General features: G+C 40.2%; 1 protein-coding gene and 1 long non-coding RNA gene across 2 annotated transcripts; one reads left to right on the forward strand and one right to left on the reverse strand.

Annotated features, from left to right (window-relative positions):
* Window positions 1–564: 564 nt before the first annotated feature.
* prpf38b (pre-mRNA processing factor 38B) lies at window positions 565–6,252 on the reverse strand. The gene is made up of 6 exons (XM_014984762.2): window positions 5,836–6,252; window positions 4,525–4,593; window positions 4,133–4,284; window positions 3,958–4,018; window positions 2,623–2,855; window positions 565–1,895 (listed from the first exon to the last, which is right to left on the reverse strand). Exons 1-6 carry the CDS (start codon window positions 6,043–6,045, stop codon window positions 1,226–1,228), a joined length of 1,395 nt encoding a protein of 464 aa, XP_014840248.2. The 5' UTR covers window positions 6,046–6,252; the 3' UTR covers window positions 565–1,225.
* Window positions 6,253–15,354: 9,102 nt separating this feature from the next.
* Window positions 15,355–16,273, forward strand: LOC148154795 (uncharacterized). The gene is made up of 2 exons (XR_015765881.1): window positions 15,355–15,838; window positions 16,215–16,273. It is a non-coding gene; the product is annotated as an uncharacterized LOC148154795 (long non-coding RNA).
* Window positions 16,274–25,736: the final 9,463 nt, after the last annotated feature.

Consider the following 25,736-nt stretch of genomic DNA (forward strand, 5'->3'; position numbering starts at 1 on the left):
GAAAATATGCCCAAGATGTTCATAACTTCCTGGATTTATGATGGGTGTTAATACTGTTCCAAGTAGATTTGATCAGTTTAGAAGTCTGAGATTAAGTTAATTCTCAGCTACAATTGGTGTTAAACGTTGAATGCACACTTATTCTTCCATCTGGTTCATGGCAGAACATTTTAATTTCACTTTTTTGGGCACTGTATCCACTTTCTAATGCCACCCTGATAAAAACTTTTTAAACTACTTTCAATAATTTACTGGGTTTACTATACTGTTAAAAACTGGGACAAATTGGGACGTATATGTGATCTACTTAAGTTATTTCTTTAATCAAGTGCTTATAAATTACTCCCCTGGCTGGACCGAACACTGATGATGTCACTGTGGGGACAAGATTCAATAGACGCAATTTATCCATAAAATCAGCATTTAACTTTTTTTTCTCTCATTTACCTTCAAATTACACCGAGATAAAACTTTCAGAAACATAAATATTCATGTATGCATTATCTGCTATGCTGAAGGTAAAGTCCCCCATTCGCCTTTAAACACCGACACCGTAACACTGTGGTTTGTAAAAGGGGTTTTATTAGAAAACAAAATGCAACAGAGCAATAACTCAAACAACACAAGCAGGGATCAAGTGTGTGTGGTAAAAATTTACCCTTGCAGTCCACCCTCCAGAGGATTAAAACATTCCTGGACTGTCTACAAACGGTCATGGAGAGAATTGTAAAGCTTCACCTCTGAATTCAAACCGTCGGTATTTATAGATGCGCACATATCATAACCCTATCAGAGATCCAAAACAACAAAAAGCACACGCTGCTTTTTCGAGGCCGAAAATAGAACCCAGAACCTGGTCGGGTTTATATATAGCATATGTTGACAGTACCGAGGTGAACAATCAAAACCAACTCTGTCCGATAACAGTGTGTAGACATTCTCTAGACAGTATGTACAAACCCACTTCTTGGATCGAAACAAGAATCATAGAAAATTAAAATGCCGTTTTTTTTTTTTTTTTTCCCTTACTGTACAGATTTTAGATGAGGACTAACAATGTTCTAACAGGGAGTGAAAACATATGAAAACAGGTGGGAATCAACGTTACATTTGGCTGAACACGACCTCAAGACGTTAAACGCTTGACGCTAACGCTCCTTCACTTGGGGCCTGTGTCTGGCCAGACAGCAGAGCAGAGAGAAAGGTGGAAGCGGTGCCGCTGCGTTTACTCTGTACTCTGACTTCTCCTCCGTTCACCGTGTTTGCTGGGCTCGTTACTGGACTCCCGCTGGTGGCGACTCCTCTCTTTGCTGCGGCTGCGTTTGTGGGAGCGCTCCCCGTCCCGCTCGCGCTCCCTCTCTCTGCTGTGGCTGCGATCCCCCCTCTTCCTGCTCTTCTCCTCCGCTCCTCCTTTATGCCTCCTTTCTCTGCTTCTGCTCCGACTCGACCGTTTGGCCTTTCTGTCCTCCCTGTGTCTGTCCCTGTCTTCTTTATGCCGCCGCTCGTCGTTCTCCGCCCTGCTCTTCCTGTCTCTGGACCTGTCCCTCTCCATCCCTCTGTCCTTGTGGTGATCCCTGTCTTTCTTCCTGCTTCTGTCTTCTGCCCCGTCCCTCTCTTTCTCCCTGCGTTCGCCTCGCCGCTCTCTGCTGCCGCTGAGGCTTCTTTTGCGCTCTCTGTTCCTGTCTGCGCTACGTGATCTCCGTCTTTCCCTGTCCCCTCTGTCTGCCCTGTCCCGCTCTCTGTCCCGCCCCCCGTCCCTCTCCTTCCTCTGCCGGTCCCGCTCCCTCTCCAGCTCCCGGTCGAAGCTCGGCCCGTGCCGGTCTCTCTCCCGGTGGTGGCTCCTGCTTCTCGATCGCTTGGGAGACCTTTTGGGACTCGGCGTCCGTCTCGGCGTCCTGATGAGGAGGAGACAGTTCAGTCAAAACTTAACTCGCTACATTAGATTAAAAAGTTAACGTTATTGCAGTGATTCATTTCAAAAAGATTTGCTGCATGCAATGATATATTGTTTATTTCCATCAGGTTAGATGATTACAGCTGAGACTGAATAAAAAGCCAAAATTCAGTTTCACGGAAAAATTGACCAAGATCAACTACAAAAGGATCTTAATGAAGTCGGGAGCTATTTTATTGGAATGTTGTAGCAACCTGAGAAACTAAAGAGTAAAATTTTGATGTCATGAGCAAATTCAGCCCTGCTATAAATATTATCAGTTTTGTTTGAATGCGTCCACACTGAGGGACAATAACGTGTGTTTTTTTTTCCTTTGAAAAATACAGCCGTGTAAGGAACACAGATGAGTTTGTTTGTTTTTTTAACAGAGTTCTAAGTTATTGAATGAAAATCCTCACTCGCTGCTTTACAAACTTATTTCTAGCTTTCCTTCTCCACCAGACTTGAATCTTCGATTTTAATACTGTCAATGTTGTTATACTGTGTAGGACTTTGAGAAAACGTGCGAGCTGTAAACAAGTGAACATCTAAAACCACATCACTCTTAAATGATTTTAACTATTGGGTTTGACTTAGGAGCTGTAGAAGAGCACATAAAGACCACCGGTGTGACTTTTCAAAAACAGTAAAACTTGAGGACCTGGACAAAAAACACAAACAAAAACTACCTGGAGCGTCGTCGTTCTCCTTGCCTTCCTGATTCTGTGAACTCAGCCTCCTCCTCCGGCTCCTTCTGGGCCACCTTACGTGGCCTCGCTTTCATCTGCTGATCAATCGCCTTTTGAACGGGCACGGGGATTCTGGGAAACAGCGTGGAGAACCATTCCAGCTTGGTCAGGAAGGAACGCAGCATCTCCCCAATGGTCATGACACAGCCGCCGCCTGCTTTTACGTCAAGCTCCTATAATCAAACAGTGGGACACACACACACACATACACACACAACAAAAAAATGTTATAACACATAATTAAGGCAATAGAAGTATTTCCTTGTGAAATATTGCTTCACAACAAACAAAATTTGTGATGACCAAGTACTGAACCTTCACCTCTGTTCATCTAGCTTAATCTTTGATATTTAACAGAGGGAACACAAACATCAACATATCACTTGTCAAGAGTTCCTGTAGTCTGTATTAACAGTGTGAGCTGTAATCACCCCTCCGAAAACTGGATTTTTCCAAAGAGAAGGGATAACGTATGGTCAGTGTGCTACAGGGAGAAAGAAAAAGAAGCGCTCGCTTCTGTTTTCTTTGTGTCCCTCAGAAGCTTTCTGAACTCTGGGAGATGTAAAACGCTCACAGTGTAAGCACAGATTGTAGCAGGTCGGGGAAATGCACTCAAGATGAGCAGATATGAACTTTGTATGGTAGAGAACAGCTGCTTTGCACTCACGCAAACCAACAGTGCTGAGAAACAATATCCAATTCACCTGCTGCACAAGGGGCATCTAAAGGAAAAAACAGGGGAATTAACAAGTTGGGTAGGACTTTAGAGAAATCAAATATAATGCAACAGAACATGAAGAGAGGTGCGGCTGCCTGAAACCAGATTGCAGGTTTTCTAACCAAGAATTAGCATAAAAACATGAACTTGCAAAATACTTCTCCTGTCTTTCTAAAAACAAATTAGGTTCCAATGTGAATGCTGTGCTGCAAATTGTAATTGTTTTTTGTGATAAAATACATATAACTGAGTAAAACAGAGGGCATTTCTTAACCCGATAATAAATGAAAATGTTTATTCCACAGTATTGTCGTACTTACCCTGAGAAATAAATGGCAGCAGAGAAGCGAGCATTAACCTAGCTACTCAGGCTCAGACGACACAAGTTGGGGAAAAATTAAGCCAAATGAAAGCAAAGGTGAAAAATCAGCTATGAGCATCACAATGGGGGGAATGTAAGGGGGGGGGGGGCTGCTAGCTTTACATATGTAGCATCTCACTAAGAATTTTACAAAAGAAGACAAAAGAAAGTTAAATTATTACCCGGGGTGACATACCTCCTCATCATCCAGGAAGTCATTATACCAGTCTAATAAATCTGTTGGAGGCTGAGTGTATCTGCAACGCAACACAAAGGTAAGAATTAAAAAAAATTTTCAACTTGTTCCCATGAAAGCATTTGGTAATGGATCAAGCCTTTACTAACTTAGATTATGGGAAGCAGACTCGTACCTTATGTACATGAATCCAAGTGCCCTGATGTACGGAGAGTCTGTGTGAGTGATGAGACCCATCACCTGTTTGCGTGTTAGCTTGAGAGTAAACAGTTTGTAAAGAAGACAGAAAGCAGTTGATACAATGCCACCAGTGCCAACTCCACGCACCTATCAAAAATAATAAATGAAAAAAAAAGGACAGGTTTAATGACGCAGTCTTTACAGATACCATTTTTTTTTTAGTCCTTTCAGCAGTCCTGTATGTATTCCACAGCATAAACTACACTTATACATGAAAAGCAGCGGCAAATAAAATAAGATACCTAAAACATTTTTTCCTCCTCACACGCAGAAATGCAGAAAGACACAAAATGTGGGGAATATAAAAAGCACGTACTTCCCACTTACCCCTCCGCACATTCCGGTCTGGCCCGCAGTCTTTCTGCTTCCCTTTTCCCAGGGCTCAATGTGAGTCACCTGGAAGCACAAAATGAACTCAATTACATTTATTCCCCCCACATCTAGCTAGGACATCACAGGAGATGCACAGAGTTTCAAATGTCATCATGAAAAGACAAATTACTGACTAACTTATCTAATGCTTCTTTCACATTTTAACCTGTTGTCATTTAAATAAAACTAACAGTCGTTCACAGCAACTTTATTTAGACAACACAGATGGACATAAGATGCTTAAACAGAGACTACTGATGAAAACAACAGTCTCTGTTCAGGCCAAACCTGGCTATTTCCTTTTTTTTTTTTTTTTTTTTGCCACTGGGCTTTATCTGGTCCTTGAGGCATACCAAGCTGACCAATACAGACACCTAAATTAAAAATACATATAAATCACGATAAGAACATCAGTAAAAAAAAAAAAATATTCAGTTCAATATATGGACTTCTAAAACAGGAATATACAAACATAGTGCAATAAAATTGTAAGGACTGTTTGGGATGCTACACTTGTTATTTCGGGCTGTCACTAATGAACACTGCAAAGATTATTTTTCTTTCAAAAAAGCATTTCCAAGATAATTTAAAGTTTTGCTTTTCAATGTCATTTGCCATTTTGTTGTTCAGTAGCGATCGCTATGCCTAACAGCAGCTCATGAGCAGTTAGAGCTCCCCATCAAATACATAATAATGTGACTTATAAGAAATATTAGGCTAATGTATTGCCACGTTAGTCTCAGCACGTTTCCATTTAGCTTTATTATGTTTATTCGTTTATTTTTTTTCAACCGAAGTAAGTAGTAAAAAACTTTTGCAGTTATTCAAATGTACGAATGACTACAATACAAACATTTTTTCTAGCACTCATTGATTTTGGTTTTGGTATAAACAATGTCACAAAACGCTAAAAAAACTGTTTTATCTGAAAGGTTTACTAAAACGCATAATTAACTGAGGTTAGCTTTATTTTTAAGGTTAATATGGGCATCGTGATTCCATACCTCAGAATCCATCCATGGGTGATATAATGTCGGTAAACTAACGCCACCTATAGTCACATAAGTCCGTATCTACGCTTTTAAACGACGACACTTCTGTTACAAAACGGTGGACTATGTAGCGCTCATTTCTATAAAACATTTCCCCAAACAATAAACCTCACAATCTCACGCCTGTTTGCAAGCCATTTGGTTCACAATGAATGCTACGCTGAGCGGACATGGTTGCCTAACTAGCATGCGGCTTAGCATTAGCTGGCGTTACCTTGAAATAGATTTCGTCCACAACTTCATGGTAGGTCTTTAGTTCATACAGCTGAACTTTGAAATACGGCGAGGAGAGCACATTCGTAAGAATCATTGGATTTAGGTTCATAGTCTTTTCGTTTCCCCATAGGGGCAATACGTTGCCATGTTTTCCTGATGGAGGCTTGCTAACGGCCTGCGTTGGTAGTTGGTTTCCGACGTTAGCCATGTTAGCTGAATCCCACACGGTAAAGCTTTCGTTTACGGTTAGCGTATTTCCAACTACTGAGCCATCAATAACGGGCAGTGATTTCTCGCTCCTTTATAATCCCGATCTCTTAATCTTCGTGTAGATTTGCGGTTAAGATAGTGTCAGCGACTTTCCCGCCGCCGTTTTAGCTAAGTGCTACTACGAGGTGGAACCGGAACTGTAACGTCAGTGGTGCAGTCAACTGCTACCTGCAACGCAGTTACGTCATCGTGGGATTTTAAAAATAAAAGCATGTACACAGACGTATGCTAAAGTCTGGATAATGTATTTGCCAAGTATTTTAGTGTACCATTATGGATACAAATCAGTGGGTGAGGACCAAAGAAACACACACACACGCACAACATTTAGTTAAAGATATTTTTCGCTCAACAAATGCAAATTAAACAGTAAAAACAACACTTGAAAACAGCTGGATAAATAGGGTATGGATCCATTGTGACTAGATTAAAACAATACTAAAACAATACCTGTCAAAATGTCTCTACAACAATTTAAAAAAATAAATAACTGACCATGTATTATCAGTAGTTTTTCCCAGGGTTAGCAAAATGCCTTATTAGGTTTACGGGTAACTATTTTTTAATTAAAAGATAAGTTGCTTTGGATCTCCATTTTTCCCTTGAGAAATGGAAAAAACAACAACAACCTTGTGTATGTGTGTTTTACAAAGTTTTACCGAAATATTTAACTGAGACAAAAGCATAGATAGATGATATCTGCATTGTAAATTGGCATTATGCTAAAATCTGATATTTGTCGTTAACGTGAAGTCATGATTAAAAATTGCACCTCTTGATTGAGTTCATTAATTTTTTTTACCTGCTATTAGATGTTATAAGCAGTCTTCTGAATCTAATCGAATCTCAAACAAATAGTAATGTAAATACACACAAGGTATGCTGCTGGCCTCTCTAAAGAGGAAAAAGCAACAGAGAGCAGAAAAGAAACCTTGTCCAAATTCAGGAAACTGCTTCTCTTAAGTTGATCCACAATGTCAGGGAGCAGCATTCAGTTATCCACCAAGTGTAAGTGAGTAGGGATTGTCCCCAATACCCTGAATTTGTCCTGCCTATTGATGTAATCTGCAGTTATAAAATATTTATCCATCTCTGGAATGGAGTAGTCAACAAAATAATGTTATTTACATCCTTTGAACTGAGGAATAGTTTGTCATGTTTCACCTATTGGTTATGTATTATAGTTTAATTTGTAGATCAAATCAGCCTGATATTTTATTGGGGAGTCAAAATAATCTTATCATTTTACTTGTTTATTTTTTAATTGAAAAATCTGTGGTGCATTTGAGTACAGTCTTTATTACTCAAGTACCCCAAAATAAAATTGAGTGAAATCAAGCACTTTCAGAAGTAACCTGTAATAAACAAAGTTCATCTTTGTCGTAGCATAAACACCAATGTTTACACTGTTTTTCAATGCTTCCATGCAACGCATGCAAGGCACCTATTACTCTACACCTAAAAAACACAGAATAATTAATTTGGTCTTAAGAGATGAGGTTTTCTACTGGTAACAAACTGCCATGAAGTATAAATCGAGATTTTTACTTTTGCATTGAACGTCTGTTTTACAATATATTTACCAGTAATGACAAACATAAAAACAACGCTTTCTGCAAAATTCACCAGCTGCACAATTCTTGTTAAATAGTGGAAGATAAGTAGAATTTCAAAAGAGCAGAAGAAATCTTATGTTTTTTGAACAATAACATTTTTTGTTGCTAATCTGTTGCTAAGAGATGAGTGTGTTTACTGGTAACCAAGTGCCACAAGGCAAACTTGAGATTTTTAATTTTGCAAATACCAGCTGTAAATTTCTTGTATCTAATCGGGTAAGCATTATTTCGAAAGAGCTTATGTTTTATAAATTATATAACTTGTTATTAATTTGGTTTTAAGAGATGAGCGTTTTCTACTGGTAAGGAACTGCCACGAAGTATAAATCGAGATTTTTACTTTTGTGTTGAATGTGTGTTTAAAATATTTACCACTAATGACAAAAAAAATTTACGTTTCTGCAGAATTCACCAACTGCACAATTCTTGTTAGTGTAAAATAAGTGTATTTTAAAAGAGCAAAAGAAATCTTATGTTTTTTGAACAATAAGAATTTTCGTTGCTAATCGGTTTATGTGTTGCTAAGAGATGATCGCGTTTTCTGGTAACCAAGTTCCACAAAGTAAACTTCTGATTTTCACTTTTGCAAAATTTACCAACTGTAATTGTGTCTATAATCAGATAAGCATTATTTTGAAAGCGCTTATGTTTTATAAACAATATTACTTGTTATTAATTTGGTGTTAAGAGATAAGCGGGGTATTTTCTGATAACGAACTGCCAGGAAGTATAAATCGAGATTTTTACTTTTGTGTTGAATGTTTTTATATGTACTACTAATGACAAAAGGAATTAACTTCTCTGCAAAATTTACCAACACAATTCTTGTTAATGTAAAATGAGTAGTATTTCAAAAGAGCAGAAGAAATCTTATGTTTTTTTGAACAATAACATTTTTGTTGCTAATCTGTTGCTAAGTGATGAATGTGTTTACTGGTAACCAAGTGCCACGAAGCAAACTTCAGATTTTTACTTTTGCAAAATGTACCAGCTGTAAATGTCTTGTGTCTAATCAGGTAAGCATTACTTCGAAAGAGCTTATGTTTTATAAACTATATAACTTGTTATTAATTTGGTTTTAAGAGATGAGCGTTTTCTACTGGTAACGAACTGCCACGAAGTATAAATCGAGATTTTTACTTTTGTGTTGAATGTGTGTTACAAAGGCTCGGGTGGAAATTGTTTGTGACCAGATTGGGCCAGGTGTTGGTTGGTTCGGCCTGGGTGGGGAAGGTGCGCCACCCAGTGGTGAGTTCTCTATAGCACTTTCAGCAGCGGTACAAAACCGTGTCTCTGAGAGTGGAGGCGTGCAGTTGGTGCCGACAGTTTCGGTTGGGGTAGATGTGCGTTCCTGACTTGTTGTAAGTGTGTTTTGTTATTAAATGTGTTAGGGTAGTTCATTTATCAGTTCCACCTATTCTGTAGGATGACGTTGTTCGTCGTGCCGTTGTTAGCATGCTACGCATGGTTAGCTTCTCACCTGCGAGTATATATTGCGTAGTATTTCAAGTATTTAGGCTTATTACTGTTTAATGTGTTCTGGTTAGTATCCGTACATGTTGATGTGCCTGTTTATTGTAACTTTTAAGTTACTTCACGTGTGTAGACCTCTTTAGCTGTCAGTTGTAGCATTTTATGAACATGTGGTCAGTTTGTGGCCAGCAGGTGTCACTGCTGCTACTTGTATTGGATACATGTGTAAGGTGTATTAATGTGGGCTTGTTTCTGTTAATCTAGACCACATCTCCAACTCCAAGCCACCTTCTGCTGCACATCTGCTGTAACGACGCAATAAAGAGAGATTGAAAACAAAGCCCATCTCCAGTTTGTTCTGATCGACACACAGTGGCGAGTGTAAATATCCCACCAGCTTCAACTTCAGAGTAGATCCTCAGCTACAATTTTTGGTCCTTCGAGCCGGATCAGGACACTTACCACTGTTTCAGCATGCGGTCCAGCCAAGAAGCAACAGTTAGACCGAAGCGGCAAACCCGCCCACCTTCATATTTACAAGATTATGAAACCAGTTATATGGGGCGACATCTTCAGCCTTCATTTGATTATGGAGGTGTACAAGCTGATACTGGATGCTATGATAGCTCATATTCACCAGAAGAGGGAGCTGCCAAGATGACACCCCTCACTCCCCTATCTGATACACCACGATGGCCCAATAGTCAATGGGAAATCACGGTAGATGAGTGGGTTGGTTCCCCAGAACAGAGAGTTACTGAACCACAGCGGTGGAAGAGCTTATCAGAAGAGGACTTCAGAGATTATTCTGTGTCTTCACACCCCAGACAGTTAATGCAGACCTCCTCACTCTACCGCTCAGAGCTGGAGCTGCTCAGAAGACAGAGAGCTGAATTGGAGCAGTCTAAAGAAGCGATGCGTGCTGAGATGGCTGAACTCAGAGAATTAAAGGAAGAAATGAAGAGAAGGATGGGACCTCCCAAGCAGAGCACAGCCACTGTCCAGCAGAGGTTTGGAGTCCCACCACCAGCATATGCACCACCACCACCTCCAATACAGCTGGTCAACGATGAGGAGGAGGAGGACTGGCCTGATCCTCCACCATGGCCTGAAACAAGAGAAGAAGCTGAGCCTTCTCCACCATCCCAGCCAGTTCTGACTATGTTGGAGAAGCTGATGAGTGATTTACAGCTCATAAAGAATCAGAGTCAGAGTATGATGTATCAAAGTAAACCTCCCTTTGCATCACATCATACAGCGTATGTTAGTAACAGTAAGGTGGAGGTGCAACAAGAGAAGATGAGGCACAGCGATACCAGATATCAACCGCCATCTCACTCTCCTCATGTCGGAGGAGTAGGCAGACCACAGTTCCGTGGACCCACCACTACACAAGAGGAGATGCTGACAGATGTTCATGGGTCACCAAGGGCAGAATGCTTGGAGTCAACAACGGGTTTGCATCCTCCTTCGACCTTACCAGTTCTCCCTGAACAAACCTATCGAGGTCCTAGGCCAAGCATTCCCTACTTTGCCAGACGAGACCCCAGCGACTTTGCTCGGCTAAGGATTGCCTTAACTAATTTGTTACCTCCTGATGGGACAGAGCTGTTCAAGTACCAAATCCTGGTGGATCACCTTAAACTTGAGGAAGCCAAGCTCATTGCAGATTCTTATTTGAACTCCGCCACACCATACTCGGACACTATGGAGGCCCTGAATGAGAAGTTTGGCCAGCCACATCAGATGGCATTGAATAGGATTGCCAGTGTAATGGATGCTCCAGATGTCCGCCGAGGTGACTCTGCAGCATTTGAGAAGTTTGCTCTCCAAGTCCAGTCTCTGGTCGGGTTGCTCAGAACTTTGGGCCCAGATGGTGATGCTGAGCTAAAATGTGGATCACATGTAGCCCGCCTGCTGAGTAAATTGCCTGCAGATCAGCGTGCAGACTTCCGACGAGCTATGTTCCGCCATCCCAACACCGTCTACACTTTGGTAGATTTTGCTGAATGGCTCCAGTACGAAACGTGGTGTCATAATTCTGATAGTCATGATTCTGGATCAGGAACTAAAGACAAAGCAATTCATCAGAAGAAGAGGGTCACCACTATACTGCACGGATCCAAGGATGGTTCAGTTCCCAATTATGCAGGGAATAAGGGCACCAAAGCAGAACGTTATTGCCCCTACTGTGGAAGTATGCACCATTATCTCAGCCAGTGTTCTGACGTTCAGAAGTTGTCGAGGGACCAACTGTCCCAGTGGATAAAGGACCACGACAGATGTTGGCGTTGTGCAAGATCTCATCATGCAGCTCAGTGCGATCTCCGGAAGCCTTGTAATCTATGTCAAGGGAAACATCTTCAGGTGCTCCATGATGTAAACACTAGAGCCAACAAAGAAACAACTAAGGAGGAAAGTTGTCTCATCAGTACCACCACTGACATGCTTTACCTTGACAGGCCACTGGAGGTCAGCAGAGTCTTGCTAAAAGTAGTCCAAGTCACTTTGCATCACGAGAACCACAGCCTCAAGACCTATGCTCTGCTCGATGATGGTTCGGAACGCACAATGCTCCTGCCCTCTGCTGCCCACAAGCTTGGCCTCCAGGGCAATCCAGAGACTTTGAATCTGAGAACTATAAGGCAGGATATCCAGACATTGAGAGGTGCGTCAGTTTCCTTCCATATATCCCCTTCCTTCAGCAGTCGCAGCCGTTTCGCTGTGAATGGAGCCTTTACTGCTGATCGTCTGGTCCTAGCAGAACAATCCTACCCAATTGACAGACTCCGGAAGCAGTTCAAGCACCTGTCTGATCTGCCTCTGCATTCCTTTAAGAATGCACAGCCTCTGATCCTCATCGGTACGGACAACCCTCACCTCATCACCCCCATCGAACCAGTCCGGTTGGGTCCACCGGGTGCACCTGCTGCGGTCAGAACCAGACTCGGATGGGCTCTTCAAGGACCCATGAGAATAGCAAACAGTGGTCTCCAACACCCACAGTGCTTGTTCACATCAGTTTCTCACTCTAACACGGAGCTGCTGAGGAATGTGGAGAAACTCTGGCAGTCTGATGTTCTTCCCTACCGGAGCGAGAAGACAGTAACTCGTTCCAAACTGGACCAGGAGGCTGTGGACCTGTTGGAGAAGAAGACGGAGCGCGTGTGTGTGGATGGGGTTCTCCGTTACGCTACACCACTGCTACGAAAGAAAACCATGCCTGCCCTCAAGGCCTCTCCTGATTCGGTGATGTCAAACCTGCGGAACAATGAGAGGAGATTAAGTAAGAACCCAACAATGGCTAATATATATCAGGAGGAGATTCAGAAACTGGTCCAGGCCGGTACTGTGGCAAAACTTGATCCCCAAGAAACCACAGCTGATGGAGAGTCATGGTTCATCCCTCATCATATGGTGAGCCATAATAACAAGAACCGGCTTGTGTTCAACTGTTCCCACCAGTACCAAGGTCTCAACCTCAATGACTTCCTACTACCTGGACCTACCCTCGGGGCATCACTTTTAGGAGTGCTGCTACGGTTCCGGGAACATGCCATCGCCATAAGCAGTGACATAAAGGGGATGTTTCACCAAGTTCGCCTCCTATCAGAAGATAGACCCCTCCTGAGGTTTTTGTGGCGGGACCAGGTCAAAGACCGACCACCAGACATCTACGAATGGCAGGTGCTTCCCTTTGGCACCACTTGTAGCCCCTGCTGTGCTACATATGCCCTCCAGCGTCACGTCACCGACCACAGTAAAGATGGAGAGGATGTGCGGTTTTCTGTGGAGCGGTGTTTTTACGTCGACAACTGGTTGCAAAGTTTGCCATCTGCAGAGGAAGCAAGAGCCTTAGTGGATAAATTAAGAGCATTGCTCCTTTCAGCAGGGTTCGACCTTCGTCAATGGGCAAGTAATGCGACGGAGGTGATCAGTCACCTACCGAGTGAAGCCCGTTCCCCCACTACAGAGCTCTGGCTGACACAGGACAAGTCCGATCCCTTTGAAAACACACTTGGACTCAGTTGGAACATTCACAAAGATGTCATAGGCTACAAACACAGACCCCTCAACTATGGACCTTTGACCATGAGGAACATCTACAAAGTTCTTGCTTCCCAGTATGATCCCCTGGGTTACATCCTGCCCTACACAACCCGTGCCAAGGTGCTGGTTCGTCAACTATGGGAGAAGCATCGGGACTGGGATGACCCACTGCTTCCCTTAGATCTACAGCAACTGTGGGAGCAATGGGAAGATGAACTCAAGCTACTGCCACAAGTCACCTTACCCAGACACTATACTCCTGCAGTCGACGATGCTTCAGTCACTAACAGGCAAATACACATCTTCTGTGATGCGTCGGAGCAAGTTTATGGGTCAGTTGCATACCTCAGGACTGAGGATAGCCAGGGTCAAATCCACCTATCCTTCCTCCTAGCCCGCTCACGAGTAGCCCCCAGGCGACAACTGTCTATACCTCGGTTGGAGCTTTCTGCAGCCTTAACAGGAGCTCAGCTAGCTAAGCTGTTAAGTGCAGAGCTCACCCTGAGGCTCGACACTACCACCTTGTGGACAGATTCCACCACTGTGTTAAGATGGATACTATCGGACTCATGTCGCTACAAAGTATTTGTGGGCACCCGCGTGGCTGAGATTCAAGACCTAACAGATTTACAGTCTTGGCGTTATGTGGATTCAGCCAGCAATCCAGCTGACGACATCACCCGGGGTAAGACCTTACAGGAGTTGTCTGAGCTGACCAGATGGAACCAAGGACCATCTTTCCTACTTCAGGCCTCAGACTACTGGCCTACTAATCCAGCAATCCCACTCGAAGAGGAATCCTCAGAACTACGGAAATCCGTATTTTGTGGTGTAACTTCGACCACCACATTCTCAAGCCCAGAATCTGAGACCTACAAAGACTGGCAGGAACTGCTTGAATCCACTGCACAGAACCTACAAGCTGCAGTCGGGAAGGATGTGAGTTTGAGTGCTGAAGACTATCGCAAAGCAGAGAGGCACATTATGGCTAAGATACAACATGATAGCTTTCCTGATGAGATCAGACTTCTTAAACTGGGGAAGCCGGTTGCCACCAACAGTAGGTTACGTGCCTTAGCACCCCAGTTGGATGAAGCAGGAGAAATCAGGGTGGGTGGTCGACTGAGACAGGCGAAGGATCTTGAATTAGGAGCAGTACATCCCATAGTTCTAGATCCAAACCATCCATTCACCAGACTTCTGATACAGGACTACGATCGACGTCTATGCCATCCTGGTCCTGAGCGACTGTTTGCTGACATTCGTCGAAACTTTTGGATACTGCGAGGCAGAGAAGCAGTTCGACGTCATCAGTCCAAGTGCTCAAATTGCAGACGTTGGAAGTCCAAGCCTACTATCCCTCAAATGGCTGACTTACCAGCTGCTCGTCTCCGCCTCTATAAGCCTGTTTTCTACTCTACAGGGACAGACTGTTTCGGACCATTCCATGTCAAAATTGGACGGCGTAACGAGAAAAGATGGGGCATCATATTTAAGTGTTTAACAACCAGGGCTGTCCACCTTGACATCCTCACCCATCTTGATGTTGACTCCTTCCTCATGGCCTTACGGAGATTCATAGCCCGTCGGGGTACACCTTCGGAAATTCTCTCAGATCAGGGGACCAATTTCCGTGGGGCGGAACGAGAGCTACAACAGGCCATAGCAAAGATGTCTCCGGACCTGCAGCAGTCCCTTGCCAAACAAAGGATTGTTTTCAAGTTCAACCCTCCTGGTGCCCCTCATTTTGGTGGAGTGTGGGAAAGAGAAATACGTTCTGTTAAAACTGCTTTGTATGCCACCGTCGGGGCCCAACCATTGCCAGAAGAGGTGCTTAGGACAGTCCTTGTTGAAGTGGAGGGAATCTTGAACTCAAAACCCTTAGGTTATGTATCCTCCAGTGTTGCAGACCCTGACCCTGTAACACCAAATCATCTGTTGATGGGGCGGCCGGATGGGTCGCTGCCCCAGGTTGCGTACCCTGCAACTGAACTTCCCAGCAAACGCCGCTGGCGGCATTCACAAGCTTTGGCAGACCATTTTTGGTCCAGATTTATTAGGGAATACCTTCCCAATCTACAAGTCAGGCAGAAATGGCAGACTTCTCAAGCTGACCTAGTTCAGGATACGGTGGTCATGCTCATGGATCCTCAACTTCCCAGAGCACTTTGGCCAGTCGGACGAGTGACCAAGTTGCATCCAAGTGCTGACGGCCGCATCAGGTCTGCAGATGTTCGAGTGAAGGACCGAATCTACACCCGACCAGTGGCGAGGATGATTGTTCTTCCTGCAGTTCCTGAGGATTCCAACAGCCACGGTTCATCATTAGAGACTTAAATTGTCGCCTTTGTTTAGAAACAAATGTACTTTATACATTTGGGGGCGGCTGTTACAAAGGCTCGGGTGGAAATTGTTTGTGACCAGATTGGGCCAGGTGTTGGTTGGTTCGGCCTGGGTGGGGAAGGTGCGCCACCCAGTGGTGAGTTCTCTATAGCACTTTCAGCAGCGGTACAAAACCGTGTCTCTGAGAGTGGAGGCGTGCAGTTGGTGCCGACAGTTTCGGTTGGGGTAGATGTGCGTTCCTGACTTGTTGTAAGTGTGTTTTGTTATTAAATGTGTTAGGGTAGTTTATTTATCAGTTCCACCTATTCTGTAGGATGACGTTGTTCGTCGTGCCGTTGTTAGCATGCTACGCATGGTTAGCTTCTCACCTGCGAGTATATATTGCGTAGTATTTCAAGTATTTAGGCTTATTACTGTTTAATGTGTTCTGGTTAGTATCCGTACATGTTGATGTGCCTGTTTATTGTAACTTTTAAGTTACTTCACGTGTGTAGACCTCTTTAGCTGTCAGTTGTAGCATTTTATGAACATGTGGTCAGTTTGTGGCCAGCAGGTGTCACTGCTGCTACTTGTATTGGATACATGTGTAAGGTGTATTAATGTGGGCTTGTTTCTGTTAATCTAGACCACATCTCCAACTCCAAGCCACCTTCTGCTGCACATCTGCTGTAACGACGCAATAAAGAGAGATTGAAAACAAAGCCCATCTCCAGTTTGTTCTGATCGACACACAGTGGCGAGTGTAAATATCCCACCAGCTTCAACTTCAGAGTAGATCCTCAGCTACAATGTGTGTTTAAAATATTTACCACTAATGACAAAAAAAATTTACGTTTCTGCAGAATTCACCAACTGCACAATTCTTGTTAGTGTAAAATAAGTGTATTTTAAAAGAGCAAAAGAAATCTTATGTTTTTGAACAATAAGAATTTTTGTTGCTAATCGGTTTATGTGTTGCTAAGAGATGATCGCGTTTTCTGGTAACCAAGTTCCACAAAGTACACTTCTGATTTTCACTTTTGCAAAATTTACCAACTGTAAGCACATAAGCATTATTTTGAAAAAGCTTATGTTTTATAAACAATATTTCTTGTTATTAATTTGGTGTTAAGAGATAAGCGGGTTTTTTTCTGGTAACGAACTGCCAAGAAGTATAAATTGAGATTTTTACTTTTGTGTTGAATGTGTGTTTTATAATATATTCACCACTAATGACAAAAAGAATGAACTTTTTCTGCAAAATTCACCAGTTGCAAATACTTGTTAGTGTAAAATGAGTAGTATTTCAAAAGAGCAGAAGAAATCTTATGTTTTTTGAACAATAACATTTTTGTTGCTAATCTGTTGCTAAGTGATGAGTCTGTTTACTGGTAACCAAGTGCCACGAAGCAAACTTCAGATTTTTACTTTTGCAAAATGTACCAGCTGTAAATGTCTTGTGTCTAATCAGGTAAGCATATGTTTTATAAACTATATAACTTATTAATTTGGTTTTAAGAGATGAGCGTTTTCTACTGGTAACGAACTGCCACGAAGTATAAATCGAGATTTTTACTTTTGTGTTGAATGTGTGTTTAAAATATTTACCACTAATGACAAAAAAAAAAAAACGTTTCTGCAGAATTCACCAACTGCACAATTCTGGTTAGTGTAAAATAAGTGTATTTTAAAAGAGCAAAAGAAATCTTATGTTTTTTGAACAATAAGAATTTTTGTTGCTAATCGGTTTATGTGTTGCTAAGAGATGATCGCGTTTTCTGGTAACCAAGTTCCACAAAGTAAACTTCTGATTTTCACTTTTGCAAAATTTACCAACTGTAAGCACATAAGCATTATTTTGAAAAAGCTTATGTTTTATAAACAATATTTCTTGTTATTAATTTGGTGTTAAGAGATAAGCGGGTTTTTTTCTGGTAACGAACTGCCAAGAAGTATAAATTGAGATTTTTACTTTTGTGTTGAATTTGTGTTTTATAATATATTCACCACTAATGACAAAAAGAATGAACTTTTTCTGCAAAATTCACCAGTTGCAAATACTTGTTAGTGTAAAATGAGTAGTATTTCAAAAGAGCAGAAGAAATCTTATGTTTTTTGAACAATAACATTTTTGTTGCTAATCTGTTGCTAAGTGATGAGTCTGTTTACTGGTAACCAAGTGCCACGAAGCAAACTTCAGATTTTTACTTTTGCAAAATGTACCAGCTGTAAATGTCTTGTGTCTAATCAGGTAAGCATTATTTCGAAAGAGCTTATGTTTTATAAACTATATAACTTATTAATTTGGTTTTAAGAGATGAGCGTTTTCTACTGGTAACGAACTGCCACGAAGTATAAATCGTGATTTTTACTTTTGTGTTGAATGTGTGTTTAAAATATTTACCACTAATGACAAAAAAAGTTACTTTTCTGTAGAATTCACCAACTGCACAATTCTTGTTAGTGTAAAATAAGTAGTATTTCAAAAGAGCAGAATAAATCTTATGTTTTTTGAACAATAAGAATTTTTGTTGCTAATCGGTTTATGTGTTGCTAAGAGATGATCGCGTTTTCTGGTAACCAAGTTCCACAAAGTAAACTTCTGATTTTCACTTTTGCAAAATTTACCAACTGTAAGCACATAAGCATTATTTTGAAAAAGCTTATGTTTTATAAACAATATTTCTTGTTATTAATTTGGTGTTAAGAGATAAGCGGGTTTTTTTCTGGTAACGAACTGCCAAGAAGTATAAATTGAGATTTTTACTTTTGTGTTGAATGTGTGTTTTATAATATATTCACCACTAATGACAAAAAGAATGAACTTTTTCTGCAAAATTCACCAGTTGCAAATACTTGTTAGTGTAAAATGAGTAGTATTTCAAAAGAGCAGAAGAAATCTTATGTTTTTTGAACAATAACATTTTTGTTGCTAATCTGTTGCTAAGTGATGAGTCTGTTTACTGGTAACCAAGTGCCACGAAGCAAACTTCAGATTTTTACTTTTGCAAAATGTACCAGCTGTAAATGTCTTGTGTCTAATCAGGTAAGCATTATTTCGAAAGAGCTTGTTTTATAAACTATATAACTTATTAATTTGGTTTTAAGAGATGAGCGTTTTCTACTGGTAACGAACTGCCACGAAGTATAAATCGTGATTTTTACTTTTGTGTTGAATGTGTGTTTAAAATATTTACCACTAATGACAAAAAAAGTTACTTTTCTGTAGAATTCACCAACTGCACAATTCTTGTTAGTGTAAAATAAGTAGTATTTCAAAAGAGCAGAAGAAATCTTATGTTTTTTGAACAATAAGAATTTTTGTTGCTAATCGGTTTATGTGTTGCTAAGAGATGATCGCGTTTTCTGGTAACCAAGTTCCACAAAGTAAACTTCTGATTTTCACCTTTGCAAAATTTACCAACTGTAAGCAGATATGCATTATTTTGAGAAAACTTATGTTTTATAAACAATATTTCTTGTTATTAATTTGGTGTTAAGAGATAAGCGGGTTTTTTTATGGTAACGAACTGCCAGGAAGTATAAATTGAGATTTTTACTTTTGTGTTGAATGTGTGTTTTATAATATATTCACCACTAATGACAAAAAGAATGAACTTTTTCTGCAAAATTCACCAGTTGCAAATACTTGTTAGTGTAAAATGAGTAGTGTTTCAAAAGAGCAGAAGAAATCTTATGTTTTTTGAACAATAACATTTTTGTTGCTAATCTGTTGCTAAGTGATGAGTCTGTTTACTGGTAACCAAGTGCCACGAAGCAAACTTCAGATTTTTACTTTTGCAAAATGTACCAGCTGTTTCTTGTGTCTAATCAGGGAAGCATTATTTTGAAAAAGCTTATGTTTTTCCCTTCTCACCCTTCTGCAGGTGGACTGTTTCATCCTCTGAGTTCGGGTCCTCTACCAGAAGCCTGGGAGCCGCAGTATCTGGCACATTTCTGGACTGAGATGTTTGATGTTGTTCCTGGGATCTGTTTTAGACACTGCTCCAGTTTGGGGGTGACTGCCCCGAGGGCCCCTGCGCTCCTCTGCCCTGTAGACGCAGGGTGAATCCTAGCAACCGGGAGTACCGGACGCCAGCTGACGGTGTAGAACCGCCGATTTCTGCCAGGATCGGTTTGGTAAATGCCTGGTCGCTGACAAATAAAACTTTTGTTATTAGGGATTTCTTTTCCTCTCAAGGATTGGATGTTTTATTTATAACAGAATCACGGACAAGTGGTTTGGATGACTCCAACATTTTTAATGAATTTGTACCGCGGAACTGCGGCTCTTTTAATGCTCCAAGGACGTCGGGCTCCGGTGGAGGTATAGTGACTGTTTTTAAAAGTTGATTTACTTGTAAAGAGTTCCCTCTGGCCTCGTTTAGTAGCTTTGAGATTAGTCTATTTGAACTCGGCAGCTCTCACACTGTGCTGTGTGCAGTGGTCTATCGGTCACCAAAATACAACAAAAACTTTATAAATGACTTTTCTGATTTCTTGGCTGATATCATGCCAAGGGATGACCGAGTTCTCATTGTTGGTGATTTTAATATTCATGTCTGTTGTCCTACTTCACCTATGGCTCAGTCATTTCTGAATGTTATCGATTCAGCCACTTCAGTTATTTGTCAGTGGTACATCCATGTAGGGCAGGGGTGTCAAACTCAATTTCACAGAGGGCCACTTCAGCATATTGGCCACCCTCAAAGGGCCACATTGACGGTACAAATCAGGAGTGCCCAGCTGCAGTCCTTCAGACTGCAACTTTTAGATGCATCCCTGCTAAAACACACCCCAGGCAAAAGGTTGACTTCCCTCATTAGCAGCAACTCAGTTCTGTAGAGCCTTATAATGAATAAATGATCCAGGTGTGTTAGAGAAGGAACGCATCTAAAGTTGCAGATGGTAGCTCTGGAAAACTAGACTTGGGCACCCCTAGCATAAAATGTATGAAAATACAATGTTAAAAATAAATTGAACACCTCATATTGTTAAATAACTCTTTGGAGCTTCTGGTTAGGAAGCGCATTTGAAACCTTTGTTTGAAATGGCGCGTTAAATTCAAGTCTCCATTACAGACCAGAGAAAACTAAAGAGAATGCAACTTTGTGTTAATCCATCTGAGGAGCCGGCAGTTTATCTTGAGGAAATAAATGACGATGCAAAAGTTAATTAGATTGTAACATGCGCAGTCTGCTGCTCAACCACTGCGGAGGCAGTTACGTTACGCCACTGCGAAGAATTAAAAACCGCTGGGAGTAACTCATCCAGCGGATTTAACAAATGGAGCCTTCTGGGTTCACGTTACCCAGGAGAGCGGCGCTCTGGAGGAGCTGCAGACGAAACATCTGTCCGTTTCGGAGAAGCGAAAAAAAAAATTAAAAAATCCTTAAAGCGCATACCGGACCCCGCAGGGTAAAACACTCAGAGTTCAGTTGATCTGTTTGGATCAGACAGATCCAACTGACTGATGAATTAGCGCAGATTTTTCTGCAGATGGGAACCAGGAGGAAGTGCGTTCAGACCCCAGCGGGTGAAGTGATGCTAATTTAAGTGAAGTCGCTTAATTTAATTTATTAAAAGTTATTGGGGCCTCAGTCAGTGGTTTTTTTGTCACTACGGAGAAAAATGTAGATGCATTTATCTGTTTAATCTGTGATGGGATCTGGATTCACGGTGAATATTAACTAAAAAGCATAAAATGCGGCTAAATAGCGATGTTAATATGATTATAATTTCACGGATAAAAATAGTACAGGGCCAATTTTTTTTTTTTTTTTATGTTGTCGGTCAAGATAACGGATAACAAAAAAAGTCTAGCGCGACCTGCCGCCCTGACACCAACTCACACACATCTTCATTCACAGTCTTACTTGTAGATCGATTTTTCTTTTCTTGGACGTTTTGATGTTAGCTTGTCGAAGTCTCAGTTTTATTCGCTGGGAAAATCAATAAGCAGCTTAAGGTGACTCTGCTGCTCTCTAGTGGCGAGAAGCCGTAATGTTGGCTGGTAACAATCGGAATGCATTATGGGAGATGTAGTTTGTCGTCAATTCGTGCTCAAAACCTATTTTAAGTCAATCATGGACCTATAAAACGCTGGGGGGCCACATAAAATGACATAGCGGGCCACATGTGGCCCGCGGGCCTTGAGTTTGACACATGTGATGTAGGGGCTTGCCCTCCCATGATGGTAGCTCCAGTACCTCGTTCTCTATTCCCCATTGTCTGAGACATTTGCTGAGCACATTGTCTGTTGAGGCCTTGTCCTTGATGTATTTATGGATCTTGGATGTTTCGTCCTGGACAGTGGCTCTCACATTCACTAGTCCTCTGCCTCCTTCCTTGCGGCTCATGTACAGTCTCAGGGTGCTGGATTTGGGGTGGAACCCTCCATGCATGGTTAGTAGTTTCTGAGTCTTAACATCCATGGTGTTTATCTCCTCCTTTGGCCAGCTAATTATTTATCTATTTATTTTTATTTTGAACAGATAGAAAAGACAATCAAGAAAGAAAAAATAAAATAAAATAGAATGAAACAAACTAAAGAAATAAAAGGTAAAACAAATTATTATGCCCAAGTAACATGCAAATTTTATATTTTCTGTTCGAAAAGGAGCAGGTAGAAGATATAATAATATCTTATAATGTCCTGCCCTTTTCATACTTATCAATTTATTATCAATTAACTGTCAAAACATCAAAACGAGACAACTTGTTTCCACTTTACATGATATTTAAAGATTTACCATTACTATATTGGCTCAAAGACGTGATGCCCAATTTTTTTGTACGGATACTTTTTATAGTTAAAAAAAGGTTTAAACTCATAAAAAGAAACCATAAGTATGTACTATATCTCCCACATATGCACATTCTTTAACCTTTCCGAAGCTGTTCTTTTTTGGCTACTTTTGTGGTCTTTAAAGGGTCAAAATGTCATGTGGTGCGACTGTCCAAACTCAATTACTGTTTCAGAAATGTCTTTAAAATTACATTAAATCTGTTCAAATATATGTTCTGTCCTGTTTGGCATTATTTTCAAAGTCTTTTTAGTTATAATTCCATTGTAACATTTAAACAAATTTTATCCGAAAATGTAATTTAACAAAATATCTTGTGACGCGACCAACAAGAAATTCCCATTTTTGGACTTCCAGTCAAAAACAGGAGGTTGAATCATCCAACAGTCTGTCAAGAATCCCTGGAGACAGCAAACAGGTGTGTTTATTATTCTTAAATTTCAGAAAAAGTGTCACTTTTAGCAGTAGGTATGTAGTTGCCATATTTGGGTGTCATGTGGTGCGACCACCAAAAAACTATTAATATTTCAATATAGCTACAATTTTCTGTTTTGATTATAAATGTTATGTCTGCCTTGTGTTTGAAGCTAGATTGTTTATTTTAAGGAGGCAAATGACTGAACATGAAAATATAATTTGGTGCGACTGTTGTAATGATACATTTATGTTTTTGAAAAGGAGTTTCTGTGCTTTTATTTTTGATTTCAAGACTCAAATGCAAAAGCTGTACTTTGTATTTTTTCCAGAATAGGTTTTTGTGCAGTTTTAGCATTTTTTTTGTATTGTATTGTATGATAAAAATACAATGGAATAGTTACAGCATGTATTTTGTCATTTATTGTTTTGATCTATTTTACTAGATCCCACTGTCATCAAACTGAGCTATGATGAAGTACCATATGTGACCCAGGTACTTCAGGATGTGAGAGAAGAAGTCCAAGTCAGCACAGTCCGACGACAAGAACTTGGTCACATGGTCACATGCTCATCAGAACCTGAACCAGCAAAACCTCATAGAGTTCCAAGTTGAACAGCCAAGACTGGGCAAAGTTCATAAGATGTCTCCTCTGACTTGCTTCAGAGGGGATATGATGGTTTTGAAGTTCATTGAAAATTTTCTGTTTTGAAACCATTACTTATCATACATGGTTCTGTTTAAAATGGTTAAACTTAAACTGAATTATTATATTTTCATTAATGTACTTAATGAGATTGAAAATGTCTGTCTTTTTTCAGTTTTTTAAAATAAAATTAGGAAATTAAAGCAATCTCCCGTACATTCTGATTTTATGAGAGATATGTTTGAAATGTTTGTGACAAAGATGATTACTGCATTAATTTTTAGGTAAATTAAATTGGTGTGTTCTTTGTGTTCTTTTTGTAATGTACTGTAACTGAATGTAATTCTATTTTCATGTATTAAAAGGATTTTGACCAGTTTTCTGGCCTACATTTTTTGTACAAATCATTTGGCGTGACCATAAATCATGTGGTTCGACCGATTAAAAAAGTAAATTTATTGAATTCAAAATAGAATATCTAGTATCTATCTGGAGCATAAAGATTAACCACTAATACAGTATCCTTAAGTGATTGGTATTTATTTATATTTTAACACATTTTGATGAAATGGTGAAGAAAAATAGTGGTCAAGTCAATAATAAATGGAATTTGACAGTTTTATTTGGGGAAAACTTTCATAATTGCCAGAAAAATAAAAAGAAATTTAAAAACTTTGTTTCTAAACACCTTAAATAAATGGAAACTTATAAAACAAATGTTTAGTACATCATGGAAAATACCTTATTTTTAGATAAATTACGGTCGCACAACATGACACAAATACCTCCAACGAATAAGACAAGTCCTGAGAAGCCAGCTCAATGGCAAGAACAAGATCCGTGCGATCAACGGCTATGCCTTACCAGTCAGACATAATATAAGAGTAGACCCCGCATTGGCTGCTCCGGCGCAGGAAATACGGCGGCCATCTTGGAGCGGTATACCCTCCTACTTTGCTCAACCAAAACAGCAGAAGATGCTTCACCACTGAGGAATATTGTTGTTCGGATCGATGGACTATTGATGTGAGGGGCTCGACAGACAACATTTCACAAGTAAGATGGACATATTATTGTGTATATTTTGTGATTAGAATATTACTTTATTGTATTTATGTCCACCGGTGAGATACCAGCTAATATTAGCTACAGTGCTTGGTGTAATACCTGTGAGATTCCGTAACATTAACTTAGATTATCTGACACAAGAGTCTACATTAGAAATTAAACAATGTAACACATATTATAAAACTTATATTATGTGTTAGAACATTCACCAGCAAAGTTTACACAGGCGGTAAAGACTATTATTTATATGTAATTCTTTCACTATGTCAAAAGTAAGATACATCCCAAATCTTCCGTTGTTGTTTTGAAGGTTTCCAAAAGACACGATGTGAGGAAGAAGAGGGAGATATCTATAAAGAGAGACGGATTCACTGCAGCACGGATGAATCTCGCATCGGATTTTGGACTCAATCTCAGCTGCTGAATCTCTCTGAAGCTAGAACTCGTCGGCTGAAAAACATATACACTGCTCAAAAAAATAAAGGGAACACTCAAATAACACATCCTAGATCTGAATGAATGAAATATTCTCATTGAATACTTTGTTCTGTACAAAGTTGAATGTGCTGACAACAAAATCACACAAAAATCATCAATGGAAATCAAAGTTATTAACCAATGGAGGCCTGGATTTGGAGCCACACACAAAATTTAAGTGAAATGTTCCCTTTATTTTTTGAGCAGTATACATATCTATATATATGTATGTACACACATACATACATATAAACATGTATTCAATATATATTATTCAGTATTAATCATTATTTATTTGTGTCATTGTTAATCATTATTTATTTGTGTTTGTATAGTTATATAAGTATGTATTGATATTACTAAATAATTTATTAAATAAATTATGAACAGCTGTGTGCTTTGTAATATGCTCATCATACATCAATATCAGTATATTCCATTATAGCCACTAAGCTATAAATATGCTGAAGTATGTATTAAAAACATACTTAAAAAATACAGTTGTTTATAAATGTAGCTTTGATACATTTTTGAATAAGGTTTACAGTAACAAAAAAGCGTGTTATGATCGATTAAATGCGCTGATACGTCATTGTGCCTGCTAAACACGTAACGCTGAGTGGAGTGGTGTACCGCTCCAAGATGGCCACCCTAAATCTCGTCAGCGACAATAGGCGAGAGGGGACCATGAGGACATTATATAATGTCTATGTTACCAGTAATCAGATACCCTGCAGGAATAATTATCTGACCAAA

Source organism: Poecilia mexicana, unplaced genomic scaffold (genome assembly GCF_051168715.1).
Source record: "Poecilia mexicana isolate PSO_F unplaced genomic scaffold, ASM5116871v1 scaffold_17, whole genome shotgun sequence".
Lineage (NCBI taxonomy): Eukaryota > Metazoa > Chordata > Actinopteri > Cyprinodontiformes > Poeciliidae > Poecilia > Poecilia mexicana.